Below are 25,255 nucleotides of genomic sequence, written 5' to 3'. Positions count from 1 at the left end.
GCCATGATGGCAAAGAATGATGCAGCATAGGTTATGTTAACAGGATAGGTATTTAAAAATATTTATCCGTCGTATTTCAAACTCAAAGAAAAAAAATCCCCTCTGTGTTAAGACTTCAGTTGTCCACTATCAGAAGAAAGAAAGTCATTAAAATAAAAAAGAACTGCACAGGAAAGAAAGTACCTGCCTGGTCCGTAGAATACAGAAAGATGATTTAGAGTACTGTACAACGAATGAGTACAGAACTCAAGCATTTCCTTTCTAAATGTCTTTGGAGACAGTTTTCACTCTTACCCATATGTGAGTCCAGTCTGAAGTCTTCAGCACCAGGTCCATGGAGACTATAGGCAATCTGGCCGTTGCTCACAACATCAGCATCAGTGGCTAATACTTTCAAAACAGAAAACCCTGGAGCTGCATCTTCTGGAACTTTTCCTTCATATGGTGTCTGGAAAGAAGAGACTGCATTTTACTGGTGAAAACAACTTGCTTCATTTGATACATGCAATGCCTGAATCCAGGCCTATTAATAGAAATGACTACAAGTAGAGGTCACAGATTAGAAAAGTTAAACTGAGAGCAACCATGGATGTTGGGGGGTAATTCTGATTCCCAAAGCTAGAACCATCCATCCACCAGCTAGCTATGTTGGGAGAGTCAGTGTGAGTGGTGTTTACAGTGCTGGACTAGGATTTGAGAGACCTAGGTTTGAATCTTCACTCGCAAACACCAAAAAGGGGGGGAGGGGGAAGAACTCAATTACAATTGTACAGGGAGTCTAAAAATGGTAAAATCTATAACAAAATAATTGTACTTATATACTGTACACAACGTTTGTTAAAAACAAAGGGCCTGAAATACAGGTTACACCTTAAAAAATCAGTATGAACTGTCACACAAGTCTCAAACACTGTTGATGATGCAATCATATAAATGCCATATGCATTTTGGTCTATTCAGCCTTATGCTTCCTCATAGACCAAAGCTGCATAGTGCTCCATACAAAGTTACATGTATCTGGTGTCCAGCTCAGGGACGTAGGTATAGAATTTTTATGGGGTGGGTTCGGGGGCGGGGTTCAGGGTGCAGGCCTCCACCCCCACTCACCCCTGGGGGCATGACCCGCCTCCCCAAGCCCCGCCTCTAGCCTGCAAGCCAGCTTGTGCCTGGGAAAGAAAGTCTTGCCTCTCGCGAGGCTGCTTCACGAGAGGCGAGACTTTCTTTCATGGGCTCTGGCTGACGTGCAGCTTGCAAGCGTGCGATGCGGGCTGTGCTTGCATGGGTACACAGGAGTGCCTGCCCCTGCCAGACATAAAATGGGGGGGAGGGTTAAACCCAAGAGTCCCTGGTCAGCTCTTTCTAACTATTATTGTTTATTCAAAGGTACTATTTATTTATTAAACTTATTCAAAGTGATTCAGGTCATAAGGAGATCATATCTTGTACAGAGAGTTGGTAAAGATAATGGTTCTAATGGCTATTCTCTTTTTCTGCACTTGTCAGACTGCTTTGCTTTGACCTTGCAAGCATTTCTGATGCAACAGTAAGCTAAAAGAACCAGTGTCTACTTAAATCAAAAAGTGTGGGATGACCCAGTAATGAGGACAGTTGCTCATTGATTTCACTATCAAAGTTGACTTTGATTTCACTATGGTTTCTTCTGATCAGCCTTGATTCAGAATTACCACACAGTATGAACAGTCTGGTGGTTTGTGGGTGAGCAGAGGCTGCCTTATGGACATAATCACCTCCTTGCATTCAGGGCTGTTATCATTATCGTCAAGGACCAAAACCTCCACTTCTGTTGATGTTTGAAACTTTCCATCAGAAGCCATGACCTTGAGTAGATATTTTTCTGTATCTTCTCTGTCCAGAGGTCTCTTGGAAAAAATCCTCCAATCCCCATCAATGTGGTCAACACTGAACTGTCCCAGAACATCGCCTTCTGATAAATCAGAGAAAACAAAAGTATTGAAAGTCAATGCAAAACAATTAAGAGTTGCAGTAATAGAGATAAGGAAAAGAGACAAGTAAGTATCTTGTTGACTACATATAGACTGTTTGATGCTTGGACCTATTCATGGAATTGAACTGCTATATTGACTATTGATTATTTGGCTGAAAGACACAATACATTTTCCCACAAGAGCTTATATCATAAGAAGAGGGTAGAAATAACAATGCTTCAATTTTGTTTCAAAGGGGTGCCCTTCTTGGGAAAACTGACATGTATTTTCACATCTGCACCATTGCCACAACACTGAGAAAAATATGTTATACAAGCTGGAGGACTTTAGGGATCAGGGAGTGGAGTCTGAGAAATATTCTCCTGATGCCAGCTTCTCCTGTGAAATACTTTCAAAGACTTGAACAAGACAGTTTCCCCTCCTCCACCTCTTTCATTTTCCCCTTTAATGGTGTGTATGGTAATATTCAATTTATTCTAATTAACATTTAAAAAAGGTAAATTCTTACCTGTGATATAACATGTGACTTCTTTATTTTGCTCTGAAATATCAGCATCTGTAGTTCTCAGAGTTGTAATCATTTGCCTAGACTCAGCATTCTCAATCACTGACCCTTTGTAGATTTTTGAGGTAAACTGTGGAGCATTGTCGTTTTCATCAGTGATAGTGACCTCCACTAATGCTTGGGAATGAAGCTGTATTTTCCTGCCATGGTCTGATGCCACAACATAAAACTGATATATTTCCTGGACTTCACTGTCCAATTCTTTAAGTGTCACAATCCAACCAGTCTCAATGTCAATAGTAAAGTATTCTCTGATATTGGCAGGTTCCAATGCTAGGCTATAGGTTACCTCCCCCTCACTCCCAGTATCCTGGTCACTAGCAGTGACCTGAATTACAGTGGTTCCTGCTGGCATGTTCTCCATGACAAAGGCTCTGTAAGGATCAGCATCAAAAACAGGTTTGTTATCATTGACATCTTTTACATGGATGTTTATGGATACTAAAGAAACTAAGTCATTATCTTGGTGTGAGCAGTGAGCCAAGACATCGACTTGGTACCATTTCATCTTCTCATGGTCCATTGCTTTCTGGACAGTCAGGGCTCCTGTTTGTTTATCTAAAGCAAATATCCCATCTTTATTGCTTACAGCAGTGGTTCCTTTCACCAGACTATAGATTACTGGTTCCTCTGCCACTGCTCTGACTGATCCTATTTCTGACCCTTCTGGAAGATCCTCAGATGCTGAGAAGGTATACAGTGGCTCAGAAAACCTTGGCAAAGACACTTCCTTTGGAACAACTTGAAGATTCACTGGGACAACAGAGTTCCAGTGAGGAGGTTGGGCATCTTCAGCTTTCACTTTGAAGTTCACTGTTCTGTTTTCTAGCATATTAAGACTCTCCTTGACCTTAACAAGTCCAGTGGCAGTGTTAATCTCAATCACATCCTCTGCAACCACGTCCATCAGTGAATCAACAGAATAAATGACATCAGCATTGACTCCTTCATCAGCATCATATGCTAGTATTTGGATGACTGGGGACCCTTTGCTCATGTTTGACTGGACAGACAAGACATATTCAGAAGCTTTGAACTGAGGTGGATTGTCATTTTCATCAGTGAGTATGATTTTGACAGTACAAAAGGCCACTTTCCCTCCCCCATCTTTGGCCATGACTTTAATAGCAACAACCCTTTCTGTGGAATTTTCCCTGTCCAGTTTCTGCAGTGTTTCTATGCGGCCGTAGTTATCTATTGCAAATTTCTCTTGGCCAAGTTTGTTTATGATGGTATAATCAACAGTGCCATATGGGCCATCATCTGGATCAATGGCTAACAATTCAATCACCTTGGTTCCTATCTTGGCATTTTCAGCCAATACTGCTTCATACACATCTTGCTGAAATGATGGATTATATTTATTTACATTTGTGGTATTGATATATACTGGCACTGTAGTCTTAAATACTCCATCGGATGCAGAAACTCTGAAGTTATAAAAAGATTCCAGGTTCCTTTTGCAACGATTCAGTGTGGAAATAATTCCAGAAGTGCTATTAATGGTAAAATGTCTGTTGTCATTCCCAGAAAGTATCATATACTCCAGCCTGGGGGTATCCCTGCTGTCAGAGTCAAAAGCCTGGACTTTTGTTACAATGTGGCCACAAGTGGCCATTTCACTGACATTAGCTTCATACTGAAGCTGACTGAACTTGGGTGGGTTATCATTGATGTCCAAGACACTGACACTCACAATGGCTTCACTGCTTAGAGGAGGCATTCCATGGTCTGTGGCTCTCACTTTAAAGTGAAACTCATGGTTGGCTTCATAATCTAGTGCCTGAGTTGTTGTTATTTGACCTGTGCTGGCATCGACATTAAATAACTTTGCCATATTTGAACTCTCTTCCAAGATATGATATGAAATGAGTTTGTTCCGTCCTGAGTCTTTATCAGTAGCAACGACTTGTACAACAGGAGTCCGAGCTGGCATACCTTCAGTGACTGATGCATTATAAGCCATTTGAGAAAATACAGGTAAATTGTCATTAGCATCCTCCACCTCTACTTCTACCACTGCTTCTGAAAAAGCACCCAGGGCAGTGTCTGTTGCTCTGACAGTAAAGGCATGCTTTGTTGCAGATTCATAATCCAGTTGGCTGATGACCGTAAGTACACCAGTCTTGAAGTCAACATTGAACAGTTTAAGGACCTCTTTTTCCACAATGTTGTATATAAGGCGCAAGCCTTCAGGACTCCGGGCCTGGACATGGAGAACAGAAGTGTAGAGTGGAATGTTTTCAGGCACTTTGACACTGTAGAAGAGGCACTGGAACAGAGGGTTGGATTTGTTCCTCACTGTGACAAGAACCTCTTCCAATGCAGATAAGGGGGGCTCACCACGATCTGTGGCTTTGACTTTCAGGCTATATTTATTTAAAGTTTGATAATCAAGGGGTTTCTTGAGTGAAATGTCCCCTAAGAAGGGATCAATCCAGAAATATTCATAATCTTCAACAAAGGAGTAAAAAATAACTCCATTATTTCCCACATCCTGGTCAGTTGCAGACACCTGAAAGATGACATCACCTGGCTCAGTGCCGTCCTGCACCATCGTATAATAAGGAACATTCTCAAAATAGGGTGGATTGTCATTAACATCATCTATGCAGATTTTCACTATAGCTTGAGACACCCTTGGTGGATTTTTAATGTCCTTTACCTCCACTGCAATCTCATACATGTCCTCAGTTTCACGGTCAAATTTCACACCGTTTGTCTGTAGCACACCTGAAGACTGGATTATTTGAAACTTCTCTTTTTCATTCATGATGGAATAATGGAGTGGCTCATTCAATTGATTCCCAGTAACTCCAAGCACAACCAGAGTTTTAATATCAGTGGAGTTTTCTGTCACAGATGCCATATATAAATGTTGATCAAATTTTAAAGTACTGTCTTGCACTTTAGTAAAATTGATTCGTACCAAAGCATTAGTCTTATACAGACCATCTCCAGCTCTAACTGTCAGCTCATGATAGTTTCCCAGTGTGGTAGTGTTCAGCACAGAAATGAGTCCGGTCATCGGGTGGATATGGAAAACATTCTCAGGATTCCCATCCACTATACTGTAGATTACCTCTGAATCTTTGTCTTCTGCATGTACTGTGAGAAGATCTATACCTTGGTACCCAGGTAGCACAGCAGACATTTCATATAGGCCTTTTGAAAATACTGGAGGACAGTCATTTATATCTCTGACATAAATGGTGACTTCGGTGGGTTTGGAAGCAAATAAACTGGGACTGCCGCTGTCATGGGTGTGGACACTAAAGTGGAAAACTGGAGTACGTTCGTAGTCAATATTAGCACTTGTAGTAAGAGTGCCCATGCTTGGATCTATTTTGAAAAACTCTAATGCCTCTGGTTGCAAAGTTTCATAGAACAACAAAGCGTTCGAATTTTGATCAGCATCTGAAGCACGTATCACTAGGGGGGCATTGTTTTCATCCATAACCATACTGCCCCATGGAATGTTCTCACTGATCCAGCCAACAAAAGAAGGATTGTCAAAGACAGGTGCATTGTCATTCTCATCTATGACATAAACAAACACTAGGACATCCATAAAGGCTCCAGCCATGTTGGTGCCACGGATTTTCAGCTGATAAGATGAAGTCTGCTCAAAATCTAAGTTCTTCTGAATACAAATAAGGCCAGACTGATAATTGATGGAGAATAAACTATCCCTATTTCCTTCCTTTATTTCATAGCTCACAGGCAAAGCACTCTTGGCTAAAACAATGATGACAGAAGAGCCGATGACTGCAGATTCACTGATCTCTGTAACATATTCCACTGCTGTAAATTGGGGAGGTGTGCTATCAGAGGGCTTAATGTAAATGTGCACAGTAGCAGTATCTGTCAGCTGAGGAAATCCTTGATCTTCTGCTTTTACAGTTAGATCAAATCTTTCTTGCTTGGATCGATTTAGTTTCTGAGAAACTGTAATAATCCCAGAGAGCATGTTGATAGAGAAGAATTCTCCCATATTCCCTGAAACAAGGACAAATTAAAATGAATAAATGAACTCTTTAAATAACTTTAAAGACTTTTTAATTGACTGCGGTTGGGTTCTATCTAAATCTGAAATTTGCCATCTTTATTCTCTGGGAAATTCCATTTTATTCTATGGAGTTTAAGCTTAAGAATTATACCATTGTCTATTTAATTCATAAGTGTGGCCCAAAGATGTAGGTAAAAAAATCTGCAGAAAGTTACCACTCAGAACTAGGATAGATGTTTCTGCAGATCTAAGAGATTTCCCAGGTTTGCAGAAAAGTCTGATCATTTAGAAATATATCTCCCAAAGCAGACATTTTCAGATCTCAATGGGGACTAGTTTTAGGTGGCAGTTTTGGTTAGTACAGAAACTCAAAATAGCTTCTGACAATGGGAAGTAGTGTGGGAAGGGGGAGAATATAAAGCAATTAATATTGAAACCACTGCCAGTCCTACTGCTACTATCATCGACACACAGGCTCATTCCGCACACGCAAAATAATGCACTTTCAAGCTGCTTTCACAACTGTTTTTGCCATTCCGCACAGCTTCAAAGAGCCCTGAAAGCAGCTTGAAAGTGCATTATTCTGCGTGTGCGGAATGAGCCACATACAACAGCTACATCATTTACTTAGTGAAGTGAAAAAGTAATAAAGGTGCCTTAATAATCTATAACAGTATAAATGTACAAAACCTTCCAACGTACCAAAAATACACAAAACATGTATGAATCAAACAATTCCCTTAATAACAGTCTTGGCTGCAATGATAGGGAATTAGAGTAATGCTGTACTTCTTCTTTGGAACATGAAGTATTCAGCAGAAGGTCATTCAGGTTGAGGGACTTGGGTGTACACACAGCTGCCCTGGGAAGAGGGAAGGGTTTGGAATTGCTCCTTTCTTTCTCTTCTGTATACAGAGTTGTTGGATCAGAAATGGCTCTAAAAGGGAGGGGAGGGGAGGGGAGGGGAAGGAAGACCCCAAACCTTCAATGGTTTCTGCTGGCAGTTCACAGGATTCAAGGCAAAGAATTCTACTAAGTAGAATACAATACGTAACAACAGTTCTTTCCCTGGCTGGTTTTTGTTTAAAGGGAAATAGAAATGTGAAATTTATGCATCATGTGCATTCATGGCAGAACCAGTGATTCATGCAACATCTTATGTGGGCCTACCCATATGTTGCAATAGGATAAAAATAAACCCAGTATAGAATGATCCCAGGTGGTATTGATAAACAAAGCAATGCTCAAGAAAAGTCCCTGAAATTTCTAATAACAAATTAATTGCCTCTTCAACTGTTGTCTTATCCAGGAAGGGGAAATCTTCAGTAATCGCCTCTCAAGATGAAAGCTGCTACAAGTAAACATAAGGGGTAGTGTTTCTATAGACTGAATGCTAAATAATCATGTGCTCCAAAGATCTGCATGTTAACAGCATGGACGCTATAAGATGATTATTAACTATACTTCATAGCTGCCATACACAAAGTGGTACGGGGAAGGGAATATTATTTCCCTTGGTTGGTCTGGTACAATTCATACAGCTCTCCTATTTTAGCTAATCTTGTACAGATAATATAATAGGATAGCATTGAATCTGTCAGTTACATATGCACCCATATTTATGTCAAACAGTATCTGCTCACACTGCTTACCTGCCTGGAGGAAGTAATGGATATCAGCATTCATTCCTTGGTCTCGATCCAGAGCTCGGACTTGCACAACTTCTGTATCTGATGGAGCTGCATCTAAAATGTCTGTTTTATAATGAAGGCTAGTGAACTGTGGAGGATGGTTGTTACAGCTCTCTACATGGATGGCAACTCTGGCAAAGTCTCGCTTGACTGGGACTCCTTGGTCTCGTACCTGAGTGGTGGAAAAATACAGAAGGGATTGTCAATGTTAGGGAAGAGAGGTGACTGTAAGCATCACTTTATACAAGTGGGAACTGCAAAGAACCATCCTTGGCAACCACAAAAATATCCTTTCTGAGTCCCATTGATCCCACCCAGATCAAACCCCAACACTGTATGAAGCCAAATCATGTGACTTGATCAACTCCATGCACCCCAGGTGACCAGGGCTGGAATTCTGTCCCTTTACTTCCACCCTTCAGGGACAATAGTAGGAAATGAGATAATCCCTACTTTAAAATATTAATCTTGATTTCTTGTATTTTGGTCACTGCATTCATTCATTTTTTTTAGTTATCCATTGGCAGCTGGGGCTATGACCTGTGACTCAATCCTTTCCATTTAAAAAACCAAGTGCATTAGAGTGCAACAGCAAAAGGTGTTGATCATAGAAAAACTATGACATGCCTCTATCTTGACTCAAATCTTGATAATTTGTAGACTGCTCCTTTAAAACAACTGCCTTCATGGCAAATTCTTGCACTTCCAGTAGTTTGGCCCACACCAAGATCTTCCCACATTAGATTGTACTAGATGTTTTCATTGAGATCTATGGTATAAATTACCAGCCATTCAGGGGAGGGAGGGGAGCCGTCTGAATTCTGCTGAATTATAGCAGAAGAGATATGAAAATTTGCATCTCACATACCATCACGGTCAATGTGTGCAGCAACATGGACTGAGAACTGAGCCTCATCATTGTTATGAGTGTGCCATGACTTGGGTCCATCTGAAAGAGCTTCATGCTTCTAGGATCCACACTGCTATCAAGGGTATAAATCAGTCCTTTCCTGTGGTCACTGTCTGTTGCATGGACCCAAATGATTTCAGTCCCAGGAGGTGTGTCTTCTGGAATGTGTGCCTCATAATTGCGCTCCAAGAACTGGGGTCTGTACTGGTTAATGTCAATTACGCGGATATAGGCCTGTGGGGTATACAGGTAGAAAGTATGCATCAGAGGAGGTGTAGAAAAGTAACTCCTAGACAAGTCTGGAAGAAAAGTAACTCCTAGACAAGTTAGCAGCATTCACTGAAAAATCTTTTCACAGATTGTCAAGTTAGGATGGTTCAGATATGTAATCAGATTCAGCAGGGTTATTTTTTATGTTTCATTTGTATTCACCACCATGTATACATATGCATGTCCCAAGCACACCTTTTCAGGTCCTCAAGATACCAGTCCATATCAGGAACCTGCAGGTAACCTTCTTCTTTAAACACTCAGCATTCAGCAACCACATGAGAAATAAAGTGTTTTGATCTAGCTGCCTTTAGCTTTTTTAGCTTTTCTGCTTTTTACTAGTGCGGAGCTAAAACTACATGGCTTGATTGGTGCTTATTTTTTTTAGTGTTAAATATATATTCCTGAGAACGCTTTTCTGCATTATGTTGTTCTTCTTGGAGTTATTTGCTTTCTTCCGAGCCCTCTTAGAGCTCAATCCAGATGGCGAGGTGGCCAGGGACAGTGTCACTGCTGCCCTGCCATCTCAAAATTCCCCAGCCTCCCAAAAGCCCTCCATAAGGCTAAATGGACGAATGACGCTCTTTTGGGCGGTGTAAGTCTGATTCTCTCACTGCCAGCACACCTGGAGCTAAAACCCAGTGGGATCCAGGAATGCTCCTGCAATGCCCCCAGCTGTGTCAGTCTCCACGTTAGGCCAGCACAGCTTCCTATTTGATTTCCCAGCTGGTATAAGTGTCACTTACATCAACGGGGGGTGGAGGGGTAAATGTGTTGGCATGAGCCAGTGCTGACTCCCGTGGCCATTCACACACCCCATCTGGATTGGGCTGCCCATCATCATACACATGGGCCTACCTTGCCATTTAGTCCTATTGCAGAGGTGACCCACGTGATTCTGGTGATGATGCTATAGTGCTACATCAGGTGTGATGACATCACAGGTATTTAGTAACAAAATCACATGATTCATCCCAGTACATTATGTTCAATGGTGGCTTGAGCAAGTGAAGACAGAAAAAAGGGGAAACAATGCCAAGAAGTTGATGGTAGGGCAACAGAAGCGCAAAATCGCATGGATGTGCGACAGTAAAAAAATATTTTTCGGCTGCATTGAATAAACTACTTTTGAAGTAAATATCAAAATTACAGATTATTTGACACAGCCCTGCTTCTTGTTGATATCCTCTAGGAAATTACTGGCAAGGGTAGAGGATAAAGGGAATTGGAAAAGGCGCCTGTATCTCAGGAACAATGTAAAAATATATGTGCAAGAGCTTGCCCTTGTGACAGGAAAAATAAACCCTTCCCTAAGCTTACTGGCAAAAGCTGTGAAGATAACTTGACAGTTTCCTACTATTTGATCTGATTGTTTTTCATCACATAATCACATCTTGGAAAGACACAGTCTGATGCAATCACCTTCTTTCTTCAGTGAAATCAAACTTACCGTGGTTTTGCAATAGCAGGTTCAGTGACATATCCAGCAATGGCTGCCAATGCCAAAGTAAACAGAGAAAGAAGTTCCTAGAGGCTGCTGATTACTTGTCAGCTAAGGTATCAGAGTATGGTTCTCATTGGCAGAACATTATTTTAAGAGATTCAGAATAGTTTCTGTCAGCTATGGAACAGAACCCTCAGAAACTGGTTCCCACAGACTACTCTAATCAATTTCTGATCTTATGATCGCATTAGTGGCCACCAATAAAGCTGTGATTAGACCACTTCCGGTTGCGTTACTGCCCTCGAAGCAACTCGGAGCGTGAGCTCTGAGACCGACTCCGCCTAGAAGGAAAATTTCCCTCCGTTTCAACCTCCGTCAGGTCGAGGGGGACAACTAACCTCTCCGGAGAAAGGAGAGAAGTCTGGGGGCGGAATTGGAGCCCCAAAACGCGCGCTGTTCGGAGGTGCTGGAGTCTTCAATGGCGGCCCGGCCAGAGGGGTGATCCGAGCCTCCGACTGCAAGGCGTTTCATGCCGAGGCAGAATACAGAGCGGGAGGCACGTGCAACCTTCAACAACACCAAGAAGGCTAGTACAGATTTATTTTTGAAAGACACAATTCCAGTGTAACTGTTTCTTGCGGGCAGAAAGAGAGGAAGAGAGGAAGAGGAGAGGTTGGAATTTTGATACTTGCATCGGTCTGTATTCTAACTGAGACCGAGAGCATACAAAAGGGGAAAAGAGCAAGCTTTGCAATGCGAGTGCAGACGGAAGGAGTGGGGGAAGCCGTTGCGCTATAAGAGAACTGTCCCAGCCAGAACTCTCTCGCCCTGTTTTGATTTTTGGACTGTTAAAACAACTCTTTGGTGTGTGTGGTGGAATAAAGGGAAGCCAGAGTGTGGGAGAACTGAAGTAAAAAGACTCTTTTTTTCTTGCTCCCTCCGCCCAATATAATACGGAGCTGTAATCTCCAACCAAGATAATTCATTTAAAGAGACAGTTCTTGCCATGGCTGCCAGGCGGAAAAATAGCATTCCTGAAACAGACACCAAATTAGATCAAGTATTGGAGATGATAACTAATATGCAGAAAGATAACATGGAACACTTTCAAAAACTGGAGAAAGGCTTCGAAAGAAGCTTCCAAAAACTGGAAAGTGAAATCAGAGAGATCAAATCAGATTTAACAAAGCTGAAAGTAACCGATGAGAAAGTTCAGAAGCTAACCCTGACAGTTAACCTAATCCAAGAAAATCAAAAAGAGATGAATGAGAAATCTAAAGAGACAGAAATAGAGTTGGAAAAGATGAGAAACCAAATGGCCCTTCTTGAGATTAAACTTAAAGCAGATGTGTTAAGATTCAGAGGAGTGCCCGAAGAGGAAGGAGAGAATATTAAGAAGAAAATGACCCACCATCTCTCTGTAAATATAAGCAAATATGGAAGAAGATGAATTTGATGTGAGGATATATAAGCATAAAGTAGTCCTGAAAGCTAACTACAGCAAGAGGAGACGATCTTGAAAAGGGAAAGGGATATCTTGATTTTCTTCTCCAGGAAAAGAACAAAGGGAGGATATACTGGCTCCAAAGTATCAAAACCAGTCTCCAACATACAAGACAAGAAATATTGATATTGAAAGACATTCCCAACCCAGATTTTACAGAAAAGGGAAAGAATATATTATTTCTCTTTGAGAGACTTCCTTAGAGAAAATAATATCAGGTATAAGTGTGAAGATCTAGATGAGGACTTAGGTCAACATACAATTTTAAATCTTATAGGATTGGACCACAGTACCACAAGCCCAAGACTTCCTTGAAAAACTCAAAAGAACTTAAAAAGAAATCCCAGCCAGAAGCAAGGTTGCTAGTAGCGAACGAAAAAATCACACGGAATATGAAAAATATTGTCGTGGAACACATTAACAGCTTTGAATTCTCCACAGAAAAGGAGAAAAACTTTCCATTATTTGCAAAAATATACTTTACTGATTTATCGTGTCTTCTAAGAAACCCATGTATGCCTGAAAAGATGTTAAAAGATCTACTTACCAATGGAAAAGTTGGGATTATATGTTTTAGTTCATGCAATAGCAAAAAAAAGAAAGGTATAATAATATATGCTAAAGAAAAGTATATGATCCTAAGTTAATAATTAAATGACTCCAAAGGAAAGATTTGTTGGAGTAGAAATAAATTATTTTGGTTCCTAAGACATTAATGGTGGAAATTTATGTACTCCAAATACTGCGGAAAAGTGATTTCTTTAGAACTTCTTTGCGCAAGATGCATGCCTTGAGCTATAAAGTGTTTGCTTGTCTAGGGACTTGGAATGGGGGTTATACAGCCTTTTATAGATAAAGCCAATAGAAAAGAAAAGAAAAAAAGTTACAAGGAAACTTCCCAAATCATTTTTTTTACGTTTCTGTGATTATTTTTTGTTAGAGGATGTTTGGAGAATGAAATATGGCAACTACAGCGTGAATGATCACGTATTATTCCAAATATTTTTTTTCTTCACATTCTAGAATTCGTATATGTGTTTGTGTACCAAAGACTTAACATTATAAAGCAAAAAATATTTCTATAGAACCTAGGTCTTTTTCAGACCATGAGAGAGAAATCCTATAATATGGGAACTCCATAAGAACTGGGCAAGTGGTCCAAAGATTTGGAAGTTGAATGATTATCTGTTAAAAAAAGAATTGATATTATTCTAAAAGGGAAAAAAAAGAACTTTAAAAATTTCATTTCAAATTAATAATCGCAGGGGAAGTCAAGGAAAGTATCGTTATGGGAAACTTTAAAAGAAACTTATATGTGGTAGTGGCTTTTTTTAAGCCATCAAGGAAAATAGCATTTTAAGAAGGGAGAGAATGAAACATGAATTAAAACCTTAAGAAAATTATGAGAAAACTAAAAGAAGCTCAACTGTAAAATGATCCTAAAAACAAAACTCTGGTAAGAAGAATCAGATGATTTTGATTAATCAACTTGCTACTGAATTTTACACAAAATGAAATGGGAAAAAAAAGAATTGATGTGTATGCCATAAGTTAATTTATTTTGAACAGGCTAATATTAAGCCAGGGAAAATGGCTGGCTTACAAATTAAGGAAACAAAACAAAAGAGTTTAGTTACAAACAGTAATAGATAAGGCAAGGACTATCACAAACCCAAAAGAGATTATTGAAAAATTTCTTGAGTTTCTATTCTACTCTGTATAAATCCTAAAGATTGGATATTGCAAAGCAAAAAGAGCAACATAGAGAAAAATTATGTGAGGTGTCTAAAGGGCATTTTCAGAGGAGAATTTAGCCTTATTAGAACAAGGAGGAATAAAATCAACTGAGTGAAATTAAGAGGACACAAATACCTAAAGAAATTAAAGCCTGGTAAAACACCTGGACCTGATGGCTTCACAGGATTATTTTACAAGAAGATATTCCAGAAGAAGATGAAATGGTACCCCTTCTAGCAGATACTATATGAACAGTATTAGAAATACAAAGAGAAATGCCTACCAACATGGAATACCGAAGCTATTATTTCCCATATCCTAAAAGAAGGCTTTTAGAAACTACAGATGTTAAAAACTTTCTGCCCATCTCATTACCTGAACATACTGATTATAAAGATTTATGCAGGAGTTCTTTGGAGTAGAAGAATTAGAGAAATAATGAAAGAAAATATAGGAAAGAGGATCAAAAGCGGCTTCCTACCCAACACAGGTTTAATTAAAAACTAATATTAGAATTGTAACTAATATGATTGAATATTTGCATATAACAAATTAACAAAAGAAAGCAGCAATGCTTATTCTATGACCTAGAAAAGGCGTTTGATAATTTTACAGTTTGAATTACTTAAAACTATTATTGGAGTACACAATAGGTCCAGGTAATTTCTTAGATTGGACCACAGCTATTTACAACAAACAAGCCTTTACCAAAAATTAAAAATTAATAATACTTTGTAACACCCCAGATTCCAGAGATAAATCAGGGCAATTCAGGCAAGGTTGCCCGTTCTCGCTTCCCTTCTTTTTATCTTCAATACAGAGCTATTATTACAAAATAATAAATGTAACAAAAAAATTGAGGGGATGCAATAAATGGAATGGAATATAAAATCAAAGCACATTTGGCTTCATCATTATTGTGGTAATGATGAAAGATCCGTTGAAAAATTGGACTACGTTGAACAGTGTAACTAGTGAATTCAGTACCATCTCTGGTTTGATAGTAAACAAGTTGAAAACTAAAATGATGATCTTTAATATATCCACCTGCATCAACAGAAACCGCTACTAGAAATGACTCAACTAGAAATAACAAAAAAAAATAAAATACTTAGGAATTGTCTTAACGAATCAAAATATCTTATTATTTTCAAACAACTATTTACCACTCTGGAAAAAGGTGAAAGAAAGCTTATTAAAATGGGAAAGTTTAAAATTATCGTTGTTGGGAAGAATTGCAGTGGTAAAAATGAGTATTTTGCCCAAGATACTCTATTTATTTCAGACCATTCCTGTAATTATAACAAATAAATACTTCAAAGAATGGATAACAGATATTTTACGTTTTATATGGGGAGGGAAAAAAGCGAGAATTCAATACAAACATCTAACTGATAATGTGGCAAGAGGTGGATTTGGTTTACCAAACCTGAAACTATATTACCAGGCAGCAGGTTTCGCCTGGTTTAGAGAATGGATGCTGCTGCAAGACAGGGAAATATTAAATATAGAAGGATATGAATTTACACTTCGGGTGGCACTTTTATATATAGTACGCCAAAGGTAAACCATTTAAACAATTCACCAACCATTATATTAGGATATTTGAATAAAAATCTGGTTGGACTACGCGAAGAAAAACATCATAAAAGTTCAACTGGATCTCTTCACCAGGGGCGTTATTAATGAAACAAGTAGACTAAGATAAAATGTATACATGAATTAGATGAGTTTTGCAGTGGGACAATGACGCATGTAGACTTACAGAAAGACATGCCATGGTAATACAGGGAAAGCAATGCCATTGGTATTTCATATTACCAATTGAAAGAAAAATTTCTTCTGGACATGAAAAAAGTTGCTTTGAAAAGAAAGATTCAGGACTTATACATAAACCTACATGGTGAAAATCGCTTCTTAATTAAGAAAATGCATACAACTCTTCTGGACAGAGAGACAGAAGATGAAATCGCTAAAGACATCTCATGATTGTTTGTCCCAAGATTTAAGAGAAACGATAAATTTAGATACATGGACTAGTACATGGGAAAGAAATAGAAAGTTCACCTTATGTGCAGATTTGAAAGAAAATTATTTAAAGATGCTATACCGCTGGTACTTGTATCCTAGTAAATTAGCAAAAATATATAAAGGCACATCAGAATTATGTTGGAAGTGTAAAAAATCGACTGGCACTTTTTTACATTTATGGTGGGACTGCGGAAGAGCAAAGGAATATTGGACAGAGATATCTGGTATAATTAATATTATTTTGGGATACAAAGTGAGTTTTTACCCGCAATGCTTTCTATTAAATATCTTACCAAAAAATGTGCGTAAAGAACATGAAAGAATCTTGCTATACATGATAACTGCGGCCAGAATGGTATATGCTAAGGTATGGAAAGCACCAGTTATACCAAGTGGGAAGGACTGGCTTTCCAAAATGTTAAATTTTTTGAATATAGATAAACTATCGACAATCATGAAACAAAAAAATCTAGAGATATTTGAAAAAAGTTGGAAACCCTTAATTAACTACCTACAATTAGAATATAAATATATGAAATATGATTTTTGATTTTTGATAAGTAGATAACTAAAATTGAATTGTATAAAATATGAATTTTGATTATATATACAGATTTCTTAATACATATTTTTCCCCTTTGTTTTTCCTGTAGATCAGAATGGTTAAATTATAATTAGATAACAAAGAAGATAATTTTCTTGATGCAACACTGGATTAAGTATTGAACATATATGTTTAATTAATTTCTGATGTAATTAACAATATGAAAGTAATGAAATCATGGTTTAAAATGATTTATAAGCAGAAAGTAAAGTTATATAAATATACTTCAGATGTTAGATTGTGTATCGTATGTTATACTAGCCGGAAGTCCACCCTTTTTTGTTTGTTTTTTTGTTGTTCTTTTGTTACTATTTTTTTGTAAGGGTTTTCTCTGTTGTTGTGGCTGTGGTTGTTGTTTTGTTTGTTTTAGTAGGTATTGTATATATTCCTTGAAATGACTCTTAATATGTGAACTCAATTTGAAAGTGTATTTTTTTGGTATATTTTGTTCATTTTTGTTGTACTTTGTGAATAAACTTAATAAATGCAAAAAAAAAGAATAAAGCTGTGATTAGTTCAGATCCCCGTCTTTCCAGATGAAGTCAACAGATGAAGTTAACGGCAACAAAACTACACCGCCATTCTTGCAAGGACATTTGGAAGACCAACTGGCAATAAAATATCCAGAGTTTTCATTCATGGTCAGTGAGGCTCCACTGTGTTGTTTGGGGCAGGTCAGTAAAACAGCAACAAAAGATGAGGAAGCCAGGGACAAAAGGCATATGCATATGTACAAATGAAGCTCCCTTATACTGAGTCAGATCTCTAGCGTATCAAGGTCAGCATTATCTGCTTTGACAGGCAGGGTCTCAGGTCTTTCACATCACCTAATATCTGATCCTTATTACTGGAGGTGCCAGAGATGGAATCTGCTTCAAAGCAGAGGCTCTGCCACTGAACTTCAATCCCTCCATCCTCAGCTCCTCCCCAACTTTCAAAACTGATGTAGATTAGCAGAGTTGCAAAAAAGAATGCAGAGTCAGTTGCTGTTATCAGAAAATTTTTTACTCAGTGTAAAGGGAGAAAAGGGTTACTTTGGGAGGAAAAACAAGAAACTGCTTTCTATCTATGATAACTGTGAGCTAGCTTACTCTAATCTCACATTAATGACTACAATTATCACTACTGCTACAGCTATATGCTGCTGCTGCTGCTCCTACTGCTAGCTCAACAAAATATTAGATTACCTCTCCAATAGCTAGTCAATAGACTGGTTACAAACACTCTGACCTCACTAACTAATTAGCATGAACATTTAACTCTTTCATGTCTGAACTGTGTGGCAGACACTTGCCAAATGTTAACAAAAACTGTTCATGATTCCCGGCCAAGAATATTACAGTTATTTGATGTGAGTAAAGATCTCTAACTAAAATTCCCAGGTTTCTTTGGCAGATGAAGTAGTTTCAAGGGCATTTATTGTTTGAGGTTTCATAGAATCTTATTTGATCATGAGCAAGAGATGAAAGAAAAGGGACCATTTCTGTTCCTTACCTTTTGCAGACCTTACAAGCCAATGGGCCTTCATAAATTCTGCCAAGTACATAGTGCACATATCTGTTTTAAGTGTGAAATAATATTGAATCTGGACAGTTTTAGAAACGCTGGTTATGAGAGATACAGGGGAAGGAATTTAGGGAGGGAAAACTCATCAAGGTTAGAGAGTTGCTGTCTCACTTGTGCTTTACTGATCTGCCCCAAACAAGACATTGAACCCTTACTGACCATGAATGAAAACTGTGGATATTTTATGGCCAGCTGGTCTTCCAAATATACTTGTAGTAAGGTGATGTAGTTTTGTTGCAGTTAATTTAGAGCAGATGAATTAAGAAGATGTGGAACCCCATTAGCACCTAATCTCATAATGTGATGAGATGTTCAGTTCAACTGATAGTTTTCAGCACTTTGCAATATATGATTATGAGACTCATCCAGAGCATCCGTAGCCCAAGCAAATTCTCCTTGAAGCTTCCCAATGATTTCAGAAAGGTTTAGATCAGGCTGTCTGTATACTTACTTGTGTCCTGATAATGCTTGTCCCATTGGTGACTTCTATTGTGAGGTTGTAGTTTGATTTTTTACTTGCATCCAAGACTCTTGCTATAACAATACTGCCAGTATTTGTCTCAATATAAAAATCCATATCATCATCGCCACCTTTGAAGGAGGATAAATTTCATAAGTAGGAGGCTATGATGAAGAAAGCCACATGTTTGATTTCCCAGGTGAAAAACAATTATTGCATCCAGTAACATTTGCAACAAACCCACTCCCAGAAAAAAAACAGGAAAGATGCACAGGTCAGTAGAAGCGTATCATCAGGAGGTGGGTGGTGCAAACAAGACTGTCATCACTGTTTCTCTTTGTTTCATTTTTCTTAAATTTTGCATTGGCTTAAGTGTGTTGTACCTTTTTTTGCTGTTGTGTCTATCAATGTGAAGGGAAAGATGTGAAATTAGTGGTGGTGGGAGGCACAGAGGCACATTCTGCCAAAGAGAGTGACTATAAAGGCAAATTGTGGAATGTGAATGTTCTGACTTCAGAACATGATGCTTAAAGTAGGCCCTTTTTCTCTGGGTGAGTCCTGCATTCCTGCATTCCTGTCTCCTGCTCATGTCATTTCCTGTGACACTTTTACCATGGAGCTGCACAAGAGACTGGCCAACATGTTTCTAATGACTTGAGAGCTCTTCTCCCAGCAATGAGGATTATCAATACTTTGGATCTTACGACTGAAACCAGAAATATCCTGATTATCCAATAATGCTAAATTCATTCACAAAGAAAGGATAAGGCCACATGGTGAATGTACAGCCATAATTAGTCTGTCATACCACTAGGAGCTGGCACAATTTAAAATCTAGGTGCAATGTACACTTGACTTTTCTTTATATGTATGCTGAGTAAATTCTCCTATTACAGTAGGTACATGAGCAGCTGAGAATGTGAGCAAAACTCCAGATTCTTGGCCACAGTTTAATTTGCAAAGAGAATGCTTATTGGCACTTTTTTTTTACAAACAGAACTTTAACAAACACTTTCGTACAAACATGTGCACGTGACCAGGGTTCTTGTCACTCAGCATGCAAATCCAATTCATCGCTATCTGTGGCAGTCACAATATCCTGCTGGTAGGCTGCTTTAATGAGTTACAATTTATACAGCGCTAGCAGGGTTTAGTGGTCAAGAGAAGTGGACCTAATCTGGATCAGAGGCGTACCAGGGCCAAATGGCTCCCAGAGGCAAAAACCCCGCCGGGCTCCCCACCCCCGCCGAATGTGGAGCCCCGCTTACTTGCAAGTTAGACTCCAGCCCCTCTTCGCTGCCTAGAAGCTGGGAAGCGAGTTTCCCTTGCGGCCTGGCTTCTTGGCAGGGATGAGGAGCTGAGCAGCCCTTTTGTTACCTAGAAGCCAGGGAGCAAGTTTCCCTTGTGTCCTGGCTTCTGGGCAGGGAGGAGGTGCCGTGGCAGAACTGGGCAGGGAGGAGGAGCCAGGAAAGGCAGAACTGGGAGACCTGGCAGCCTGCTCAGTTTTGTGCCTCCACCGGAGGGAAGAAGCTGAGCTGACTGCCGCTTCATCTGGTCACATGCCCCCCACATGACCAAAAGGCATGCACCCAGGGACATGGGGTACCCAAGGGCCATATGCCACTGATCTGGATAATCAGGTTTGAATCCCTACTCCTCCACATAAATGGTGAAGTGGTCTGATCCAATGAACTGGATCTGTTTCCCCACTCCTACACATGAAATCTGCTGGGTGACCTTGGGTTAGTCTCAGTTCTCTCAGAATTCTCTCATCCCCACCTATCTCACAAAGTGAGGTGGGGAACTTGTAAGCCATTCTGAGAAAAATTACAGTAGAGCAAAGCAGGGTATAAATCCAACAGTTCCTCTTCTACAGACCTATTATTGTAAGCAGTAAAGCCCGTTGTTGTAAGGAATGCAGCGGGCTCTAGAAAGAGCAGGGGATGTGAGGGTGGGGAAACTGAATAGGCTGGAATCAGGCCCTGCTTCTTCTTTGGGGTGGGAGAAGCGTGGGTGGGGAACTGGGCGGGTCAGTGCCAGGCCAGGCAGGAGGGCACTCTGTCACCACTGCCAGTTCACCTCTCACCTAGCCCAGCACCAGCCCACCAAGTGATGTGGAGCGGAGTATCAAACCTGGTCATCCAGATTAGAGTCCACTGTACCCCGCTGGCTCTCCTTCATTCCTAGTAACAGCTTGGTCCCAAAGTACACCTAAAATTGTTATCTAATTAGGGAGGGTAGTTGACAGACCTTATCTATCATAGGCAGATCTACTAGCTCCTGAGAGTCCCCAACACAATCACCTTTGTTGGTCTGGATTCAATTATTCTGTTAACCACAATCAAACCACAGCCAAAGAGTAAAGTAGGAGAAGAAACAGAATGGGACAGTGATAGAAAATGGACCTAAAGGAAAGAGATGAAGAACGGACAACACAAAACAGGAGAGACAACAAATCTGTGCAATTGAGCTATTTGAGCAAACATATAAGGACATTAACTCAATTGCATTATGAACTGCTTGAGCAGCCAAGGAGAAGGGACCAGTATTAGCACTGGTAGAAGCTATTGGCTTGGAAATGAAGGTGACTCTGAGCTCGAGACTGTAACGTCCTCTACTAGAATGCCAGGGTAGCTCCATGCTTTGTAGACAGACCTTGCAAAACTGAGCAGTTATAGAAACAGAGCATGGTCCCAGCAGGTGCTAAGCAGCTTGCTCCAACCAGATGGTCATAACAGTATAGAGAGACGTGAGAAACTCATGGAACGACCTTGCTACCAACGTCTTTTAATCCAAGGATATGAACATATAAGCCTTGCTGTGTGAAAAACGTGCCTGGAATACTCCATTCTAACAAAACACAAGGTTGCCACTTTCACTCATGTAATCCAGTCATCAGCTAGTTCAGTTTTTGCTGAATGGCCCCTGTAAGCTATTTCATAACTTACTATTTCCTTACAGAGAACCAACTTCATATAGGAAGACTCCATATACTGTGGAGCTGGGTGCAGTTCCCTGCACCGCACAACAAATAATCAGATGGAGCAGCCACCACACAGTACTGACTGCCCAGTAAGTGGAACCAATTATAAACACAAACACAAATACACATCTACAGAAATTGATCTGTGTGTGATGGTTAGGTGCTGAGTCAAAAAGTTTAGGCATCCAGATGTGAGTGTAAGACATCCTCTGGCCATTAAAGTTTGGGTATCTCCATTGCCCTTCCTGGGGCATACAACTCTCAGCTAAACTGTTCTTTTCCTCAGGTCTCTACCTCTGGGCTTCCAAAGAAATAGGAAGGGCAGTCTCCTATCCAGGGGTCAGCTCCAGGATTCCATACCTATCCCACATCATCCAGGGAGGTTTATTTTATTCATGCAGTCTGAATGCAGTACTACTAGCACAACCCTCTGGGCATGCCGGTTCCTTTGCCCAATCATGTCCTCCTGAATCCAATTTCCCAATCCCATATGAGGGAACTGGTTATACAGGCCAATACTACAGTTCCAGACTACTGGTGGTTCGTTCTGGTAGAGGAAATTGCAAAAGGTTCAGGAGTGCAAGGGCTGTAGCACAGGTAGAAAACTAATATATGAAGTGGCCCTCACTGATGACTAATTATCCAACTCTTCTTCCTATTCATGGAACCCTTGCAGGCAAACTAACCTGGGGCAAGATTTCTCAATAATCAGAAGGGAAAGCATAATAGATAAAGCATGCCAGCATGTTCATATACAATACTGCCCAAGCTTTTGCTTGTTCAAGCAAAGATCAAAGGTCCGTTGCCTGGGGAATCTGGAAGTACATTCATGATGGAATGTTTACAGGCATCTGCCCAGTTTTCCAGGTAACAGTACCCAGCTGCATCCCTCTCCAAACCAAGAATATACTGGCCACCAGGAAATCTATTTCAAATATGTTAATATATATGCTGCAGGAGCTAATATGGCCCCCTCTGCGACATGTTTATACACATCAATACTATAGAACTTTTCAGGTTATTGAGGCAAAACAATGGGGAAGATTTTAGTAAGGAAATAGCCAAGCACTGACTTTAGATATCTTCCAGCATAACCTGTAAGGAGTTCCAAAAACTCCTTTATTTTTTTCTCTTGAGTTTTTAAAAATTGCTGCAGGGAATAGTTATGATTGCCACATACTTCCTGTGAGCCACAAAGATGTGTTTTTGCCCGTTTGTAATACTTGAGTCTTCATTAAGATGGGCCAAGTGCCAGAAATACCATTTTGCAAATTGTGACGGATCATACCAGCACTGCAAAAGGCTTTTTGAGGGGCAGCTGCTTGTGTCAGCATGAATGCTACTCAATGCCTAAGCTGAGATTTTGACTACAGTACATTCACCATCTAAATAAACAGCTTTTGTTAGCTGTGGTGGCGAACCTTTGGCACTCCAGATGTTATGGACTACAATTCCCATCAGCCCCTGATGGCAGGGGCTGATGGGAATTGTAGTCCATAACATCTGGAGTGCCAAAGGTTTGCCACCACTGGCTCAGGTCATCTACGTGCCAAGTGCCTAGAGAACTGGGGCAAAATCAGATCAAACTGCAGCCACCTTGGACTCACACACCACTTACCTGTGATGTTAAACCAGAGTTGGCTAAGTCCAGCTTCAACATTGATCACACCAACCATGTGATTCACAAGGTCTGTTTCCATGACAGCAAAGTTGAAATGCAGTTCATCAAAAGCCAGTGGATCTGAAGAAAGGATGGGCTTAGGGATCCAATCAATGTGAAGCCTCACACTGGAGGAAAGTGGGGGGCTGCCACCATCTGTTGCCTTGACCTACCAACAAATCCCAAGAGAGAAAAGGAGCTGCTAACAAAGACTGCTGATCTGAATTATCATGGAATCACACAGTCAAGTTGCTTGCAAAGCTTCCAAATGTATCTCAAAATCCTGAGACAAATGTATATTTAAACTGTTTGTTTGAAGCTATGAATTTAACAAGCATCAAATACTGCTACACATTTCTGAATGGTATAAATGTGAAGACTCTTTAATGGGAACCAAGGACAGCTCTTAAATCACTCCTTCTAGTTTGCCCAGAATCTATACACCATCAGCCCCTCTTTGCAGTGGGCATGACCTAAGAACTTGATAAATTCTACAACAGGCTCTCTCCCACCCCACCCATTTAAGCAGGCCATAACATGGATTTAGGATTCTCCTAGAATACCACATCCACAAGAAAGTTCCAAGAACAATTGTTGCCTGTGGTGCACACGTTTATTTTATCCTGTTTTTAGCAGCAGTGGCATAATAGTTAAGAGCAGGTGCACTATAATCTGGAGAACCGGGTTTGATTTCCCGCTCTGCCACTTGAACTGGGGAGGTTTATCTAGGGAACTAGATTAGCCTGTGCACTCCAACACATGCCAGCTGGGTGACCTTGGGCTGGTCACACCTCTTCGGAGCTCTCTCAGCCCTCCCCCCACCTCACAGGGTGTTTGTTGTGGAGGGGGGGGGGAAGGGAAAGGAGATTGTAAGTCCCTTTGAGTCTCCTTACAGGAGAGAAAGGGGGGGAATATAAATCCAGACTCTCCTCCTTTAGTCAAGGGGTTTTTGCTCGCTTTTTAAATGGAACAAAAACTTGCAATTCCTGTTGTAGACAGCAGAAGGAAAATATGTTCATCATGGGCAGCAATAGAAATAAGTCCAGTTTCAACACTGAAAAAACATAATCTACTTAAAAGTCCTCTCAATTTCTGATATTTCACGCACCGTTAGTATGCTGTATTCCTGAGCAGAAAAAGCCTTTTTGGTGAACACCATGCCTGTCTCAGGATGGATGCTGAAGAAACCTTCATCATTTTCTTCAAGGCTATAAGTGATCTGACCATTCAGGCCTTCATCATGGTCTATGGCAATCATTCGGTAAACTGGCAAAGGAGTTTCAGATGCCACTTTCTCTGGGAGGTTAACCACAAATAATTTGTGAGGGAAGCTGGGAGCGTTATCATTGACATCCATGACTTCCAGTACCACTCTGCTGGTGGACTTCAAAGGTGGTTCTCCATTGTCAGAAACAGAGACCTACAAGGAAAGTGGGATGAAAGAAAATGGAGTACCTCATCACAACCTTATCAGTTGAAGATTATAGTATAAGCCATTCAGACACAGGCAGTCATATGGCTACATGTTAACAATTAAACAGTAATTGAATTCATGACACATTATGAAAAGTTATGACAGCAGCTGTTTACCCTAAAAGATGGGAGTTTTAGTGATGATAAGATGGAGGAACTTTACCAGAAAGATTAGATATTAGTGATCAACTAAAAAAACCGGATCTCCAATGAAGGTGGAAAAATTCATGGATCCTGCTGTAACAGTCCTGTGTGCTTTGTACTTATAAAGTTTGGTCCTACCACTAGTAGGTCTTAAAGCAAACTTCTAGTTTACCTGAAAGGTCTCATGTTTACAAAAGCTGACCTCTGAAATGGAATGGACTTTATCAAGCTAAAAGC

General features: G+C 40.1%; 1 protein-coding gene across 1 annotated transcript in view; it reads right to left on the bottom strand.

Moving 5' to 3' along the window:
- FAT2 (FAT atypical cadherin 2) overlaps window positions 1–25,255 on the bottom strand; it is a 105,936-nt gene that overhangs the window by 32,913 nt on the left and 47,768 nt on the right. The window contains exons 5-12 of the mRNA XM_048491112.1: window positions 24,510–24,821; window positions 23,360–23,570; window positions 18,750–18,889; window positions 9,101–9,376; window positions 8,194–8,404; window positions 2,476–6,531; window positions 1,749–1,945; window positions 295–448 (exon numbers count right to left, since the gene is read on the bottom strand). Coding sequence (XP_048347069.1) covers window positions 295–448; window positions 1,749–1,945; window positions 2,476–6,531; window positions 8,194–8,404; window positions 9,101–9,376; window positions 18,750–18,889; window positions 23,360–23,570; window positions 24,510–24,821 — 5,557 coding nt within the window. The remainder of the gene's footprint in view (window positions 1–294; window positions 449–1,748; window positions 1,946–2,475; window positions 6,532–8,193; window positions 8,405–9,100; window positions 9,377–18,749; window positions 18,890–23,359; window positions 23,571–24,509; window positions 24,822–25,255) is intronic.

Source organism: Sphaerodactylus townsendi, linkage group LG03 (assembly GCF_021028975.2).
Source record: "Sphaerodactylus townsendi isolate TG3544 linkage group LG03, MPM_Stown_v2.3, whole genome shotgun sequence".
NCBI lineage: Eukaryota > Metazoa > Chordata > Lepidosauria > Squamata > Sphaerodactylidae > Sphaerodactylus > Sphaerodactylus townsendi.
The sequence above is the reverse complement of the archived record's forward strand: the minus strand, read 5'-3'. Positions and strand labels throughout refer to the sequence as shown.